Source organism: Corvus hawaiiensis, chromosome 28 (assembly GCF_020740725.1).
Source record: "Corvus hawaiiensis isolate bCorHaw1 chromosome 28, bCorHaw1.pri.cur, whole genome shotgun sequence".
In the NCBI taxonomy this organism is placed as follows: Eukaryota; Metazoa; Chordata; class Aves; order Passeriformes; family Corvidae; genus Corvus; species Corvus hawaiiensis.
The window spans coordinates 5831712-5848461 of NC_063240.1; the positions used below are offsets into that span (position 1 = coordinate 5831712).

The 16750-nt window shown below is 65.1% G+C and overlaps 2 protein-coding genes across 6 annotated transcripts; one reads left to right on the forward strand and one right to left on the reverse strand.

The window, feature by feature from the left end:
* The first annotated feature begins 1544 nt into the window (after nucleotides 1-1544).
* GTPBP3 (GTP binding protein 3, mitochondrial) lies at nucleotides 1545-10188 on the forward strand. Of its 5 annotated transcripts, none has more exons than XM_048288203.1 (9): nucleotides 1575-2074; nucleotides 2929-3164; nucleotides 3463-3549; nucleotides 6603-6805; nucleotides 6914-6986; nucleotides 7208-7351; nucleotides 9247-9412; nucleotides 9505-9783; nucleotides 9866-10188. In XM_048288203.1, the coding sequence occupies exons 1-9, from the start codon at nucleotides 1632-1634 to the stop codon at nucleotides 10095-10097; spliced, it is 1863 nt and encodes a 620-aa protein (XP_048144160.1). In that variant the 5' UTR covers nucleotides 1575-1631; the 3' UTR covers nucleotides 10098-10188. The 5 variants fall into 5 exon arrangements, with proteins under 5 accessions (XP_048144165.1, XP_048144164.1, XP_048144163.1 ...); XM_048288204.1 differs by lacking the exon at nucleotides 1575-2074 and adding an exon at nucleotides 2130-2660; XM_048288206.1 differs by lacking the exon at nucleotides 9866-10188 and having other exon boundaries at nucleotides 1555-2074; nucleotides 9224-9412; nucleotides 9505-9596.
* A 966-nt stretch (nucleotides 10189-11154) lies between these two features.
* LOC125317942 (plasmalemma vesicle associated protein) lies at nucleotides 11155-16689 on the reverse strand. The gene is made up of 6 exons (XM_048288232.1): nucleotides 16123-16689; nucleotides 14365-14443; nucleotides 13155-13747; nucleotides 11629-11749; nucleotides 11464-11539; nucleotides 11155-11373 (listed from the first exon to the last, which is right to left on the reverse strand). The coding sequence occupies exons 1-6, from the start codon at nucleotides 16498-16500 to the stop codon at nucleotides 11367-11369; spliced, it is 1254 nt and encodes a 417-aa protein (XP_048144189.1). The 5' UTR covers nucleotides 16501-16689; the 3' UTR covers nucleotides 11155-11366.
* Nucleotides 16690-16750: the final 61 nt, after the last annotated feature.

Here is a 16750-nt window from a genome sequence, read left to right on the forward strand (position 1 = left end):
GTTGGCCGCGGCTCCCCAGCGCCGGCCGCACTGGCCACGCGTGTCCGGCCGCGCCCCGTGGGGGGGTCCCGGGAGGAGCAGGGGGGGGGGGCGGCTCTACCCGGCGGTGGCACCGGCGCCGCCTCTCCGGTGTCCCCAGCGTACCCCATTGTCCCCAGTGTCCCCCCCGCCCTATATCCGCAACCCCCCTCGCTCTGCCTGTCCCCAGGGCTGTCCCCAAGAGCCCCCCCGTGCCCCCCCAGTGCCCCCCTGCCCCGGCGCGGTGCCCGCTGAGGCGGCTCCCGGTAATCCGAGCGGGGTGCGCGCCGCCCTCCTGACATTTTGGGTGACTCCCCCACCCCCCAGACCGACCTCCCCCCCACTTCCCACTCGGGGGAGGTCCCCCGCAGCCCCCCCCAAAATCCCGGAGGGTCCTGCCCGACCCCGGGCCGACCGTGCCCCCCCCCCCCCCCCCGCCTCTGCCCGGGAAGGAGGGGATTGGGGTGGGGGGCACCGCTGTGCCCGGTGCCGCTGCCCCCTCGCCCCACCCGCGGCTATTTTGGGGCAGGGGCCGGGTGCCAGCGCGGCTCGGTGGTGCCACCAGGAGCTGTCCCCGCCGCTGTCACCTCAGCTGGAGACGGGGGACAGGCTGGAGGCTCTGCCAGGCTTGGGAATGGTGCCAGTTTTGGGAGAGGGGAAAACTGGGCACAGGGTGGGGAGGGGGCCCGGGGTCAGCTGGGGCTGCTCCAGGCCTTGCAGGGGGAGCAGGGCTGTGAATGCCGGGATTGTGAATCCCTCTGGAAGATCGCCTGATGGAGATCTTCGTGGAGAATGGGGGAGTTTGGGGCATCCACAGGGGCAGAGAGGGCGGTGTTGATGGTGTCGGGTATCCCGGGAATTCCGGTGTCCTGGGCATCATCCCTGCCTGGATCGCTGTGTGATTCCCTGCCTGGATCCTGTGTGATTCCCTGCCTGGATCTTGTGTGATTCCCTGTCTATCCCTGTGTGATTCCCTGCCTGGATCCTGTGTGATTCCCTGCCTGCATCCCTGCCTGCATCTCTGTGTGATTCCTGGTCTATCCCTGCCTGCATCCCTGCGTGATTCCCTGGCTGGATCCTGTGTGATTCCCTGCCTGGATCCCTGTCTATCCCTGCCTGCATCCTGTGTGATTCCCTGTCTATCCCTGCGTGATTCCCTGCCTGGATCCCTGTGTGATTCTCTGTCTATCCCTGCGTGATTCCCTGTCTATCCCCGCCTGTATCTCTATGTGATTCCCTGCCTGGATCCCTGTGTGATTCCCTGTCTATCCCTGCGTGATTCCCTGTCTACCCCCGTCTATCCCTGCCTGGATCCCTGTGTGATTCCCGGTCTATCCCTGCCTGGATCTAAAACCTCGGGTCCTGGGAAGGAGGGTGGGATGGGGACAGGGATGGGGACGGGGATGGGGTTCAGGATGGGGAGGTGGATACAGGATGGGATTTGGGATAAGAAGCGGGATCGGGAGCGGACAGGCAGCGGGCTGGGATGCGGGAGGTGGATACAGGATGGGATTTGGGATAAGAAGCGGGATCGGGAGCGGACAGGCAGCGGGCTGGGATGCGGGAGGTGGATACAGGATGGGATTTGGGATAAGAAGCGGGATCGGGAGCGGATGGGGCTGGGATGCGGGATGAGGAGCGGGATTCAGGGGCGGGATGAGACGCGGAACGAGGACCCGAGCCGAGCCGTGACGCGGCTCCCGGATCATTTCTCTGGTTCACGGAGCGCTGCGGGCTCGGGCGGCCGCGGGTCCCTCCCGGCGCGCGCTTTTGGGGGCGCTTTTGGGGGATCCCCCCCAGCCCCACAACCCAGGGGTCAGTGCCGACCCCTCCGCGGGGATGGGACCCCCGGGATGAGCCGGGATTGGGGTTCCCCGGGGGAGGAGCGGCTGCGGTTTGGGCGGGTGCGGAGCCGGGGTTCAGCCCCGGGGGTGCGGGGGTGCCGAGCGGAGGGGACCCCGCAGGGTGGGCAGGGGTTCCCCAAATCCCCCCGGGGCTCCAGGACACCGCAGGGTGGGGACAGACGGACCTCCCCCCGCCCGGCACGGGGACAGCAGTGAGTGCAGAAGGGACGGGGCAGCGGTGGGCTCTGCCATGAGGGGGGTCCTCCCAATTCTCACGGGGAGCCGCCAGCTCAGCGGGGACACGGGGACATCCCTGAGGGGCTGGGGGTGATTTTTAGGGTGCAGCAGCTCCGAGCGGCAGCGCAGCGCCTCGAAGGGACGGAGGAGGGGTGGGGTGCAGCCCCGCAGCCCCCTCGGGGTGGGAGTGCGGGCAGCGGGACCCCGAGGGGACGCGCGGGGACCCCCGGGCGGGGCCGGGCGGAACCGCCGGGTCCTGGCGGCTTCAGCCAGCGCGCCGCCATGTTTGCTCACTAACCAATCAGAAGCCGTGCTGAGCCGTTAGCCCCGCCCCTCGGCGGACATTGCCCAATAGCGTGCTCTAATGGGCGGCGCGCTGAGGCAGGCCTTTCGCCGTGGCAGCAGGATGGCCAATCAGAAGCGGGATTTCCGCGTTAGCCCCGCCTCTCAATGAGCATTGACCAATGGCGTGCGGCGGTGGGCGGGGCCAGGCGGGCGCGCGGAGGGCAGCGGGAGGGCGGTGATGGCGCTGCGCGGGGCCGTGAGGGCGGCGCGGGGCAGGTGACGGGGACAGGGGGGACATGGGGGGCACAGGGGTGCCTGTGGGGTGGGGAGCCACGGGAATGGCTGAACCGGGGCGGTTTGGGGACCGTGGGGGGGGGGGGGGGGGGCGGTACGTGGGGAGGCGGTGCATGGGGAGGGGGAGTAGCCAGGGAGGGAAGTACCTGGGGAGGGGTCCCACCTGGGGAGGCTCCCTGGGTGTCCGCGGTGCCCCTGCCCCCTCTGTGCCCCACCCAGGGGTGCCCATAAGGACCCCGGCATCCCGCAGGTGGACGCGTCCCCTGAGCTCCGCGGGGGGAGGTGACACCATCTTCGCCTTGTCCTCGGCCCCCGGGCGCTGTGGGGTGGCCGTGATCCGTGCCAGCGGCCCCGGCAGCCGGGGAGCCCTCCAGAGCCTCACCGGCACCCCCAAAGTGCCCCCACCCCGAGTCCTGGCCCTGCGGCGCATCCGCGACCCCGACACCGCCGAGACCCTCGACCGCGGCCTCGTGGTGTGGTTCCCAGGTTTGGGGGGAGGGCAGCGATTGGGGTTCGGGGAGGGTCTGGTGATGGGTTAGGGGCGGCTCAGTGCCCCGTGGAGGTCTTGGGGTCTGGCACAGTCAGGGCTCAGCCCCCTCGGCTTAACCCCGGCACTCGTTTGGGGTTGGGGTCACTGCCCGGCCCCTGCGCAGCGATCCTACAGAGCTGCTGCTGGGGAAAGGGGTCTCTTCTGAAGCTTCCCAAATCCTGGTTTGGGGTCTAAACATGGGGAGGGGCTGGCTGGGAGGTGCCGGGTGCCCACCCCAGCCCTGTGGCCCCGCAGGGCCCCGCAGCTTCACCGGGGAGGACTGCGCCGAGCTGCACGTGCACGGGGGGCCCGCCGTGGTCAGCGGGGTGCTGCGGGCACTGGGTGAGCCCCCGGTCCCATCCTGGCCCTTTCCCATCATATCCCGATCCTTTCCCATCCCATCCATCCCCTCGGGGTGCTGCGGGCACTGGGTGAGCCCCCGGTCCCATCCTGGCCCTTTCCCATCATATCCCGATCCTTTCCCATCCCCTCGAGGTGCTGCGGGCACTGGGTGAGCCCCCGGTCCCATCCTGGCCCTTTTCTGTCATATCCCGATCCTTTCCCATCCCATCCATCCCCTCAGGGGTGCTGCGGGCACTGGGTGAGCCCCCGGTCCCATCCTGGCCCTTTCCCACCATATCCCGATCCTTTCCCATCCCATCCATCCCCTCAGGGTGCTGCGGGCACTGGGTGAGCCCCCGGTCCCATCCTGGCCCTTTCCCACCATATCCCGATCCTTTCCCATCCCCTCGGGATGCTGCGGGCACTGGGTGAGCCCCTGCTCCCATCCTGGCCCTTTTCCATCGTATCCCGATCCTTTCCCATCCCATCCATCCCCTCAGGGTGCTGCGGGCAATGGGTGAGCCCCCGGTCCCATCCTGGCCCTTTTCCATCATATCCCGATCCTTTCCCATCCCCTCAGGGTGCTGCGGGCAATGGGTGAGCCCCCAGTCCCATCCTGGCCCTTTCCCATCATATCCCGATCCTTTCCCATCCCATCCAGCTTCTCAGGGTGCTGCAGGCACTGGGTGAGCCCCCGGTCCCATCCTGGCCCTTTCCCATCGTATCCCGATCCTTTCCCATCCCCTCGGGGTGCTGCGGGCACTGGGTGAGCCCCCTGCTCCCATCCTGGCCCTTTCCCATCGTATCCCAATCCTTTCCCATCCCCTCGGGATGCTGCGGGCACTGGGTGAGCCCCCGGTCCCATCCTGGCCCTTTCCCATCGTATCCCGATCCTTTCCCATCCCATCCATCCCCTCAGGGTGCTGCGGGCACTGGGTGAGCCCCCTGCTCCCATCCTGGCCCTTTCCCATCATATCCCGATCCTTTCCCATCCCCTCGGGGTGCTGCGGGCACTGGGTGAGCCCCCGGTCCCATCCTGCCCCTTTCCCATCGTATCCCGATCCTTTCCCATCCCATCCATCCCCTCGGGGTGCTGCGGGCACTGGGTGAGCCCCCGGTCCCATCCTGGCCCTTTCCCACCATATCCCGATCCTTTCCCATCCCATCCATCCCCTCAGGGTGCTGCGGGCACTGGGTGAGCCCCCGGTCCCATCCTGCCCCTTTCCCATCGTATCCCGATCCTTTCCCATCCCATCCATCCCCTCGGGGTGCTGCGGGCAATGGGTGAGCCCCCAGTCCCATCCTGGCCCTTTTCCATCGTATCCCGATCCTTTCCCATCCCATCCATCCCCTCAGGGGTGCTGCGGGCACTGGGTGAGCCCCCGGTCCCATCCTGGCCCTTTCCCACCATATCCCGATCCTTTCCCATCCCATCCATCCCCTCAGGGTGCTGCGGGCAATGGGTGAGCCCCCTGCTCCCATCCTGCCCCTTTCCCATCGTATCCCGATCCTTTCCCATCCCATCCATCCCCTCGGGGTGCTGCGGGCACTGGGTGAGCCCCCGGTCCCATCCTGCCCCTTTTCCATCGTATCCCGATCCTTTCCCATCCCATCCATCCCCTCGGGGTGCTGCGGGCAATGGGTGAGCCCCCGGTCCCATCCTGCCCCTTTTCCATCGTATCCCGATCCTTTCCCATCCCATCCATCCCCTCAGGGGTGCTGCGGGCACTGGGTGAGCCCCCGGTCCCATCCTGGCCCTTTCCCACCATATCCCGATCCTTTCCCATCCCATCCATCCCCTCAGGGTGCTGCGGGCACTGGGTGAGCCCCCGGTCCCATCCTGCCCCTTTTCCATCGTATCCCGATCCTTTCCCATCCCATCCATCCCCTCGGGGTGCTGCGGGCACTGGGTGAGCCCCCGGTCCCATCCTGCCCCTTTTCCATCGTATCCCGATCCTTTCCCATCCCATCCATCCCCTCAGGGTGCTGCGGGCACTGGGTGAGCCCCCGGTCCCATCCTGGCCCTTTTCCATCGTATCCCGATCCTTTCCCATCCCATCCATCCCCTCGGGGTGCTGCGGGCACTGGGTGAGCCCCCTGCTCCCATCCTGGCCCTTTTCCATCGTATCCCAATCCTTTCCCATCCCCTCAGGGTGCTGCGGGCAATGGGTGAGCCCCCGGTCCCATCCTGCCCCTTTCCCATCATATCCCGATCCTTTCCCATCCCATCCAGCTTCTCAGGGTGCTGCGGGCACTGGGTGAGCCCCCGGTCCCATCCTGGCCCTTTCCCATCCCTCCTGGCTCTTTTTCCCTTTCCCATCCCATCCTGCTCCTTGGGATGCTCTGGGTACTTGATAAGGTTCCCCCCATCCCTCTTTTCCCCCTCATTTTGGGATGCTGAGGGTGCTGGGTGAGTTCCCCAATCCCTTTTACCCCGTTCCCTTTGCGTCCTAACCCATCCCATTTCCCCCTTCCCTTTGGGATTCTGAGGGTTCTGGCTGAGTTTCCTCCCATCCCTTTGTCCCCATCCCATTTCTTGCTTCCCTTTTGGATCCTTTGGCTGAGTTTCCTCCCATCCCTTTTGTCCCCATCCCATTCCCTGCTTCCCTTTGGGATCCTGAGGGTTCTGGCTGAGTTTCCTCCCATCCCTTTTGTCCCCATCCCATTCCCTGCTTCCCTTTGGGATCCTGAGGGTTCTGGCTGAGTTTCCTCCCATCCCTTTTGTCCCCATCCCATTCCCTGCTTCCCTTTTGGGATCCTTTGGCTGAGTTTCCTCCCATCCCTTTTGTCCCCATCCCATTTCCCCCTTCCCTTTTGGCATCCTGAGGGTGCTGGCTGAGTTCCCCAATCCCTTTTGTCCCCATCCCATTCCCTGCTTCCCTTTGGCATCCTGACGGTGCTGGCTGAGTTCCCCAATCCCTTTTATCCCCATCCCATTCCCCCCTTCCCTTTGGCACCCCGAGGCTTCCAGCTGATCCTCCCGCATTCCTTTTCCCTTGGGAACACCCCCACGATTCCCGAGCCTCACCGGGGGTGTCCCGTGCCTCCCTCAGGCCGCTTGCCGGGGCTGCGGCCGGCCGAGCCGGGCGAGTTCACGCGCCGGGCGTTCCACCACGGCAAGCTGGACCTGACGGCGGCCGAGGGCCTGCGGGACCTGATCGGGGCCGAGACGGAGGCGCAGCGGCGCCAGGCCCTCAGACAGATGGAGGGGGACCTAGGGCAGCTCTACCAGCGCTGGAGCCACACCCTCACCCAGGTGGGAGCCACCTGCGGGGCCACCAAGCCCTCCCGCGGTGGCCACCGCCTTGGGCGGGGGAGGGACACAGCTCGGGGCTGTCCCCGCTGATTCCCACCCCAACCCCAGGCGCTTGCGCACCTCGAGGCCTTCATCGACTTCAGCGAGGATGACAACGTGGAGGAGGAGGTTTTGTGCCAAGGTGAGGTCCTGCTGTGCCCGTGCCACCTCCGTGTGCCCAGCGCGCTGCTGAGCCCGATGGCACTGCGGAAATGGTGGCTTTTCCCATCCGGCCGCTCCAGCTCCACGTTTGTCCCCTTGGCCCGGACACGGGGCCACTCCCAGGGGGTTTTCTCTCCCAGATTTGGGGGCCAGGACGTGCTGTCCCCCAAGCAGGGGTGACCCGAGGCTGTGTCCCCACAGTGGATGTCACCGTGCGGGCGCTGGAGCGGGAGATCCGAGGCCACCTGAGGGACGGGCGCCGGGGGGAGCTGCTGAGGGGAGGGGTCCGAGCGGTCATCGCCGGACCCCCCAACGTGGGCAAGAGCAGCCTCCTCAACCTCCTCTGTGAGTGGGGCGTGGGGGGAGAATTCCCAAAGTTCCAGAGAGAGTCATTCCTGCTGTCCTCAGGTCACCCATGGCAGGGATCGGGATAACGCTCCCAAAATTCCACAGGGAATCATTCCCGGTGTCCCCAGGTCACCCATGGCAGGGAGCAGGATAATGCTCCCAAAATTCCATAGGAAATCATTCCCGGTGTCCCCAATTTACCCACAGTGGGGAGCAGGCATGGAGGGATCGGGATAACGCTCCCAAAATTCCACAGGGAATCATTCCCGGTGTCCTCAGGTCACCCATGGCAGGGATCGGGATAACGCTCCCAAAATTCCACAGGGAATCATTCCCGCTGTCCCCAGATCACCCACAGCGGGGAGCAGGCATGGAGGCATTGGGATAACGCTCCCAAAATTCCACAGGGAATCATTCCCGGTGTCCCCAGATAACCCATGGCAGGGACCAGGCATGAAGAGGTCGGGATAATGCTCCCGAAATTCCACAGGGAATGATTCCCAGTGTCCCCAGATAACCCACAGGAGGAACCACGCATGGAGGGGTTGGGATAACGCTCCCAAAATTCCACAGGGACCCAGATCACCCATGGCAGGGAGGAGGCATGGAGAAGTTGGGATAACGCTCCCAAAATTCCACAGGGAATCATTCCCGGTGTCCTCAGGTCACCCATGGCAGGGACCAGGCGTGGAGGGATTGGGATAACGCTCCCAAAATTCCACAGGGACCCAGATCACCCATGGCAGGGAGGAGGCATGGAGAAGTTGGGATAACGCTCCCAAAATTCCACAGGGAATCATTCCCGCTGTCCCCAGATCACCCATGGCAGGGAGCAGGCATGGAGGGGTTGGGATAACGCTCCCAAAATTCCACAGGGAATCATTCCCGCTGTCCCCAGATCACCCATGGCAGGGACCAGGCATGGAGGGATTGGGATAACGCTCCCAAAATTCCACAGGGAATCATTCCCAGTGTCCCCAGGTCACCCATGGCAGGGACCAGGCGTGGAGGGATTGGGATAACGCTCCCAAAATTCCACAGGGAATCATTCCTGCTGTCCCCAGATCACCCATGGCAGGGAGCAGGCGTGGAGGGATTGGGATAACGCTCCCGAAATTCCACAGGGAATCATTCCCAGTGTCCCCAGATCACCCACAGTGGGACCAGGCGTGGAGGGGTTGGGATAACGCTCCCGAAATTCCACAGGGAGTCATTCCTGCTGTCCCCAGGTCACCCATGGCAGGGAGCAGGCATGGAGGGGTTGGGATAACGCTCCCAAAATTCCACAGGGAATCATTCCTGCTGTCCCCAGATCACCCACAGCAGGGACCAGGCATGGAGAGGTTGAGATAACGCTCCCAAAATCCCACAGGGAATCATTCCCAGTGTCCCCAGGTCACCCATGGCAGGGACCAGGCATGGAGGGGTTGGGATAACGCTCCCAAAATTCCACAGGGAATCATTCCCGGTGTCCCCAGATCACCCATGGCAGGGACCAGGCATGGAGGGATTGGGATAACGCTCCCAAAATTCCACAGGGAATCATTCCTGCTGTCCCCAGATCACCCACAGCAGGGACCAGGCATGGAGAGGTTGGGATAACGCTCCCAAAATCCCACAGGGAATCATTCCCAGTGTCCCCAGGTCACCCATGGCAGGGACCAGGCATGGAGGGGTTGGGATAACGCTCCCAAAATTCCACAGGGAGTCATTCCCGGTGTCCTCAGGTCACCCATGGCAGGGAGCAGGCATGGAGAGGTTGGGATAACGCTCCCAAAATCCCACAGGGAATCATTCCCAGTGTCCCCAGATCACCCACAGTGGGACCAGGCGTGGAGGGGTCGGGATAACGCTCCCAAAATCCCACAGGGAGTCATTCCCGCTGTCCCCAGGTCGGCGCCCGGCCGCCATCGTGTCCCCCGCGGCGGGCACCACGCGGGACGTGCTGGACGTGGCGCTGGACATCGGCGGGTACCCGCTGGTGCTCAGCGACACCGCGGGGCTGCGCCCGGCCACCGACCCCGTGGAGCGCGAGGGGGTGACCCGAGCACGGCACCGGTGAGGGAGGGGGGGGTGGAGAGAGCCGGGAAGAAGTTTTGGGGTGACCCCCACAGCTCGGACAGCGAGGTGACATCGCCGCGTGTCGCCAGGCTGTGCCAGGCTGACCTGGTGCTGGCCGTGCTGGATGCCACCTCGGTGTCACCCACGCCGCTGGCTCTGGGCGCTGCGCTGGCCGCCCTGGAGCCGCCCCCGGACACCCCCTGCGTGCTGGTGCTCAACAAGGCCGACCTGCTGGGGGAGCTCCGGGGGTCCCTGAGTGCCACCTGTGCCCGGACACCCCCTGAGCCCCCTGCCACCCTCCTGTCCTGCAAGACGGGCGAGGGGCTGGAGTCACTCCTGGAGCTGCTGGCGCAGCAGCTGGCACAGCTGTGAGTTCGGCGGGGGGGGGAAACCCAAACCTTCATCCCGGGTTTTTGGTGCGCTCCAGGCTGGCTGATCCCGCTTTTCCAGGTGCGGGGATCCCCTTTTGGGGTCTCCCAGCCTGACGCAGAGCCGGCACAGCCGCCACCTCGGTGCCTGCGCGGCGGCGCTGGCGCGGTTCGGCGGCGGGGACAGCGGGGACCTGGCGGTGGCAGCGGAGCAGCTGCGCTTGGCACGGCGAGAGCTGGGCAGGATCACCGGGCACGTGGGCGCCGAGGATGTCCTGGATATTATTTTTAGGGATTTTTGTGTTGGGAAGTGATGGGGGGATGGGGGGAGGGGGTGGGTTCGCTGTGGGGTCCCCCCTCCGGTGTTGTTGTGGTGTCACCGGGATTAAACCGTGGTGCCTTTGGTGGCTTTGGTGGTGTCACCTCGCTGGTGGCCGTGTTTGGGAGCGTGGAGCCGGCCCCGAATGTGAGGGGAAAAAACCCCGGGAAAAGCCCCATTTCCTGGCCAGGGGGACAAACACGGAGCAGGAGCGGCTGAAAGGGAAAAGCCACCCCGGGTGTCCCCGCCTTGGGGTGTCCCCGCGCCCGGTGTTGACGTGGGGCACATCCCTGTGCCCCAAATCCCCCCCTCACACCCTAAAGATGCACCGTGGGGGGGATTTGGGACCGCCGGGATCCATCCCAACCCATGGAATTCCCCCAAGCCGTGGGAGATGTGGGGTCTTTCTGGGCCACCCCAAAAGTGGCCGCTCCTTGGGGACACCCCCCGTGTCACCCTCCGGGCTCGGGAAGCGCCTGGTGCTCCGAGATTATCCATGGAGGAACTCCAGGAAATCCTCTGGCGGTGCTGAGTCCCTCCCCCCGCCCCGGACCCTCAGTGAGCCTTTGTCACCTTTGTCACCTTGGTCACCTCGACCCCATCCTGCCCGCTGGGCGCTTCCCGGGGCATCGCCATCCCTTTGGGGAGGGTGGCAGGAGGTGGCAGCTCCCTTATCCCGGCATGGACGCGGCTTGGGGGACACTTGGGATGGCGCAGGAGGGGGCCGGGGAGGGGACAAGGGACACTCTGGGAGCTCTCGGTGGCGCCGAGGCGCTGGCAGGGAGCGCCTGGCGTGCGGGCAGAGGCGGCAGGGCAGGAAAAGGATTTTCCACAGGAAGCGCGGCCATAAATCCCGGAGTGACGGCCGGGAATGAATCCCTGCCCCGCTCCGGGGAGGGGGCGGGGGGGGTTGGGGGCCAGCTCAGTCCCTCGTCCTTGGGGACAAGGACATCCCTGTCCCTCGTCCTCGGGCGTTTCCCACCCTTGTGCGGAGCCGGGATGGAATTCCCGCTCGCCACGCCGGTTTTTCCATGGATTTCCATCCACACACGTGCAGCGAGTTGTCCCCAAATTGGGGGCCGGCTGTTGTCCCGCTCCAGCCAGAAGGCGGGGATACATCTGAGGGGGGGGGGGGACACGCGGGAGGAGGGGGTTTGGGGACACGGGGACAAAGGGAGGGTGGCCCTCGGGCCGGGGGTTGCCATCCGTGCTGCGGGAAGCACCTCCTGGGCGGCTCCTGTTTTTTCCATGCGTTTTTCCAGCGTTATCCGCTGTGGGGAAAATGGGATCAGGTCTCTGGTACCCCCAGGACCCCTGGGCAGCCCGCGGGGGGGGTCCCTGTGTCACCTCTGTCCCCTCACCTGGGGTTCTTCAGGGTGGCCGTGTACTGCTCCATCACCTGCAGCATCCGCTGGAGCTCCTCCAGGTTCTTCTTTCCTGGTGGGATTGGGATTGGGATTGGGATGGGCACCCAGGGGGGACACGGTGGCCCCGCAGAGTGCCCCCCAGTCCCTCCAGGGACTCACCCATGGTGCCCAAGGTCGCCGGGTTCCTCAGGATTTCCATGTAGGAGCCGGTGCCAGGGAAGGAGCCCAAGTGGCCGGCGCTGCCCGGCACCCGCGAGCCCAGCAGGTCCAGGTGGGGCATCTGGGGGGGGGCAGCGGGGGCAGTGGTCAGCGGGGGCAGTGGTCAGCGGGGCACCGGGCAAGGGTGGCACCCGTCAGAGTCAAGCAGCAGTCACTGGTGGCACTGGTCAGCAGTGGCACGGTCCCCATGTCCCCAGTGCCCCAATGCCCCGTGTCCCCAAGGGAGTCCCCGTGCTCCCAATGCCCCTATGGCCCCACATCCCCGGGGCCCCATGGGTGTCCCCATGTCCCCATGGGTGTCCCTGTGTCCCCATGGGTGTCCCCATGTCCCTGTGTCCCCATGGGTGTCCCTGTGTCCCCATGCGTGTCCCCATGTCCCTGTGTCCCCATGGGTGTCCCTGTGTCCCCAATACCCCATGGAAGTCCCCATGTCCCCATGGAAGTCCCCGTGTCCCCATGGGTGTCCCCGTGTCCCTGTGTCCCCATGGGGGTCCCCATGTCCCCAATACCCCATGGAAGTCCCCATGTCCCCATGGAAGTCCTTGTGTCCCCATGGGTGTCCCCGTGTCCCTATATCCCCAGTGCCCCATGTCCCCATGGGTGTCCCCAAGGGTGTCCCCATGTCCCCAATACCCCATGGAAGTCCCCATGTCCCCAAGGGTGTCCCCGTGTCCCCAATACCCCATGTCCCCATGTTCCCATGGGTGTCCCTGTGTCCCCATGGGTGTCCCCGTGTCCCCAGTGCCCCACGTCCCCAGTGCCCCAATGTCCCATGGAAGTCCCCATGTCCCCATGGAAGTTCCCGTGTCCCCATGGGGGTCCCCAAGGGTGTCCCCGTGTCCCCAATACCCCATGGGTGTCCCCGTGTCCCCATGGGTGTCCCTGTGTCCCCAAGTGTGTCCCCATGTCCCCAATACCCCATGTCCCTATGTCCCCATGGGTGTCCCCATGTCCCCAATACCCCATGTCCCCAGTACCCCATGTCCCTATGTCCCCAAGGGTGTCCCCATGTCCCCAAGGCTGTCCCGGTGTTCCCAAGGGTGTCCCGGTGTCCCCATGAGTGTCCCCATGTCCCCAAGGCTGTCCCCATATCCCCAATACCCCGTGTCCCCCAGGCTGTCCCCATGTCCCCAAGGCTGTCTCAGTGTCCCCAAGTGTGTCCCCATGTCCCCAAGGCTGTCCCCATGTCCCCAAGTGTGTCCCCATGTCCCCAATACCCCATGTCCCTGTGTCCCCATGAGTGTCCCCATGTCCCCAAGGCTGTCCCAGTGTCCCCAAGTGTGTCCCCATGTCCCCAAGGCTGTCCCCATGTCCCCAAGTGTGTCCCCATGTCCCCAATACCCCATGTCCCTGTGTCCCCATGAGTGTCCCCATGTCCCCAAGGCTGTCCCCATGTCCCCAATACCCCATGTCCCTGTGTCCCCATGGGTGTCCCCATGTCCCCAAGGCTGTCCCCATGTCCCCACCTTGGCGCCCATGCAGACCCCGAGCTGCTCCCTCAGCGCCTCCGCCTGCGCCGCCGCCGCTCTCTTCTTCTCCTCCAGCTCCTTCCCCACCTTCTCCTTCTCCGCCTCCAGCTTCCTCCTCTCCTCCACCCCGTCCCTCTCCCGCTTCTCCAGGCCCTGGATCCTCCTCTCCAGCTCCTGCATCTCCCGGGAGCAGTTGAGCTGGCACTGCTGCACGCTCAGCTCGCAGGTGTTCTTGTGGATGTAGCGGGCGTCGCGCTCCTGCTGCCACCGGAACAGCCCCTCCGTGCGCTCCTGCAGCTGCCTCAGCTCGTCCTCGGCCTCTCTGCACCCGATTTGCTTCACCAGCTCCGTGACCCTCTGGAATTTGTCACCCATGTCACCCTTGAGGGAGCGGCACTCGCGTCTCTGCAGCTCCAGCTCGGTCCTGCTGAAGTCCCCCATGGTCTTGGCGCTCTGCAGGTCCTGCTGGCACCTGTCCCTGTCCTGGGTGGCTTTGGCCAGCGTGGCCTCGCTCTGCCGGCTCCTTTCCTCCAGGTTTTTCTTGGATAACGTGGCCTGGTCCAGCTGCCGCTGCAGCTGCAGCTTCTCGGCTTGGGGGGAGCGCATGGGGAGTTGGTGGACGGGGGTTTGGCTTCCCCCCGGCTGCCACCCCATGGCTCGGGGTGACGCCTCTGCCTGGCACAGGGGTGGGGGGAGGGTTGGGGGTGCCCAGGAGGGTGGGAGGGGAGAGTTGGGGGGGTCCTCAAAGGGTGAGAGGGGGTCCTGGAGTTCCGAAGGGGGTGGGAAGGGGGTGCTGGGAGTGGGAAGGGGGTGCTGGAGGTCCCCAGGAGGGTGGGAAGGGAATCCTGGGGGGTCCCCAGGGGGTTCGGGGGGTCCCCAGAAGGGTGGGATGGGAGAGTTGGAGGTCCCCAAACGGTGGGAAGAGGGTTCTGGATGTCCCCAGGAGGGTGGGAAAGGGGTTCTGGGGGTCCTCGGGGGGTGCTGGGGGTCCCCAGAGGGATGGGAATGGGGTTCTGGGCTTCCAGAGGCGGTGCTGGGAGTCCCCAGGAGGGTGGGATGGGAGAGTTGGGGGTCCCCAAACGGTGGGAAGAGGGTTCTGGATGTCCCCAGGAGGGTGGGAAAGGGGTTCTGGGGGTCCTCGGGGGGTGCTGGGAGTCCCCAGGAGGGTGGGAAGGGGGTCCCCAAGGTTTTCGGGGGGGTCTCTTACCGCTGCAGGAGGTGTTGATGAGGGCGCTGGTCATGCGGCACTCGGCCAACCTCAGCTGCAGGTACACGACCTCCTGCAGCTGGGGGGAGGAAGAAGAGGAAGAGGAGGAGAGGGGTCAGAGCATCCCAAAACCACCCCCCGGCATCAGCCAGGACCCCACAGGGAATGGAGAGAACGCTGGGGGATGAGGAGGAGGAGGAGGAGGAGGAGGAGAAGGGTCAGAGCATCCCACAAAGACCCCCCAGCATCACTTCGTGGGTTCTGTGAGAATTCCGGGGGCTGGGGAGGAGGAGGAGGAGGCGGGGGGGGGGTCAGAACATCCCAAAACCACCCCCCGGCATCAGCCAGGTCCCCACAGGGAAAGAGGAGAATCCTGGGGGATGAGGAGGAAGATGAGGAGGAGGAGGAAGGGGGGGGACGGTCAGAGGATCCCACAAAGATTCCCCTGGTATCACCTCGTGAGCACCTCGGGGCTGAGGAGGAGGAGAAATGAGGATGAGGAAGAGGAGAGGGGTCACAGCATTCCAAAAGGAACCCCCGGCACCACCTCAGGAGTGCTGGGAGAGCTCCAGGGGCTGAGGAGGAGGAGGAGGGCAAGGAAAAGGATGAAGAGGGGTCAGAACAGCCCGAGAACATCCCCCGGCATCATCCAGGTCCCCACAGGGAACGGAGAGAGCGCCGGGGCTGGGGAGGAGGAAGAGGAGAAGGAGAGGGGTCAGAGAATCCCCAAAGGAACCCCCGGCACCACCTCAGGGGCACTGGGAGAGCTCCAGGGGCTGAGGAGGAGGAGGAGGACGATGAAGAGGAGAAGGAGAGGGGTCAGAACATCCCGAAAGGACCTCCCGGCATCACTCTGTGGGCTCTGTGAGAATTCCGGGGACTGGAGAGGATGAGGAGGAAGAAGAAGAGAGGGGTCAGAACATCCCCGAGGATCCCCCGGCGTCACCTCCTGGGTGCTGCGGGAGCTCCAGGGGAACGGGAGGATGAGGAAGAGGAGGAGGAGAGGGGTCAGAGAATCCCAAAAGGGACCCCCGGCACCCCCTTAGGGGCGCTGGGAGAGCTCCAGGGGCTGAGGAGGAGGAGGAGGAGGACGAAAAGGAGGAGAAGGAAGGAGAGGGGTCGGAGAATCCCAAAAGGGACCCCCGGCACCACCTCACGGATGCTGGGAGAGCTCCAGGGACTGAGGAGGAGGAGGACGAAAAGGAGGAGAAGAAGAGGAGGAGAGGGGTCAGAGAATCCCAAAAGGGACCCCCGGCACCACCTTAGGAGTGCTGGGAGAGCTCCAGGGGCTGAGGAGGAGGAGGAGGAGGAGGAGGACGAAAAGGAGGAGAAGGAAGGAGAGGGGTCGGAGAATCCCAAAAGGGACCCTCGGCACCCCTTTAGGGGCGCTGGGAGAGTTCCAGGGGCTGAGGAGGAGGAGGAGGAGGAGGAGGAGGAGGAGGAGGAGGACGAAAAGGAGGAGAAGGAAGAAGAGGAGAGGGGTCAGAGAATCCCAAAAGGGACCCCCGGCACCACCTCACGGATGCCGGGAGAGCTCCAGGGGAACGGGACGATGACAAAGACGAGGATGAGGAGGACGAGGACCCCGAGATTGAAACCCGCTCGGCCAAAACCCCCCCGTGGCGATTTGGGGCTGGGGTTGGGGGGTTTCACATTGGCACCACCGCCGAGACCCGCGGGGCACGAGGAGGGGACGACAGCAGCGTTCCCGCCGGGAATTTGCCAGCCCCAAATCCCTGCCCGAATCCCGGGATTCACCTGCGGCACGCTGCCGGAAGCCTGGCTGCTGTTACACTTCTCCAGCTCCCTCTGCACCTTCAGCGCCAGCCCCTGCAGCTTGTCCTTGTCCTTGAGGGTGGCGTTGAGGGCGCGGCTCAGGTTGGCCTTGGTGGCATCCAGGGCGACGATCCTGCGGTAGTGGCTCTGCACCTGCTCCTCCAGCAGCCTCAGGTGGGTGTCGGTGCCCGCCTGGGCGTTGCCGTACACCATGAAGAGCACGAGCCCCAGGATGATGAGGAATTGGATCAGCGAGGTGAAAAGGAAAATGTACTTGACGTAAAACCCGCAATCCCGCTTCGGGATCGCCTCCTTGCGCTCCAAGCCGAACTTGGCCATGGCGAAGCTGCTCTTCTCCATCCTCGCTTCAGCTCTGGCCGCCCCACCCCGCCGGGACCCCGCTTTTTAGGGGGGGTGGGGGGAGATCGTGGCGGGGCGGAGCTGCTCCCGACGCGGTGTTTGTATCCCGGGATTTAATATTTCCTCCTGCCGGGCTCTTTCCTGCTGTGCCGGATGCTCCCGAGGACCCCGCCGGGTTATCAGGGCGCAGCTTCTGCTGGCGCGGGGATTGTTGTTCCTGGAGTGGGGAAGGAAAAAAAAAAAAAAAAAA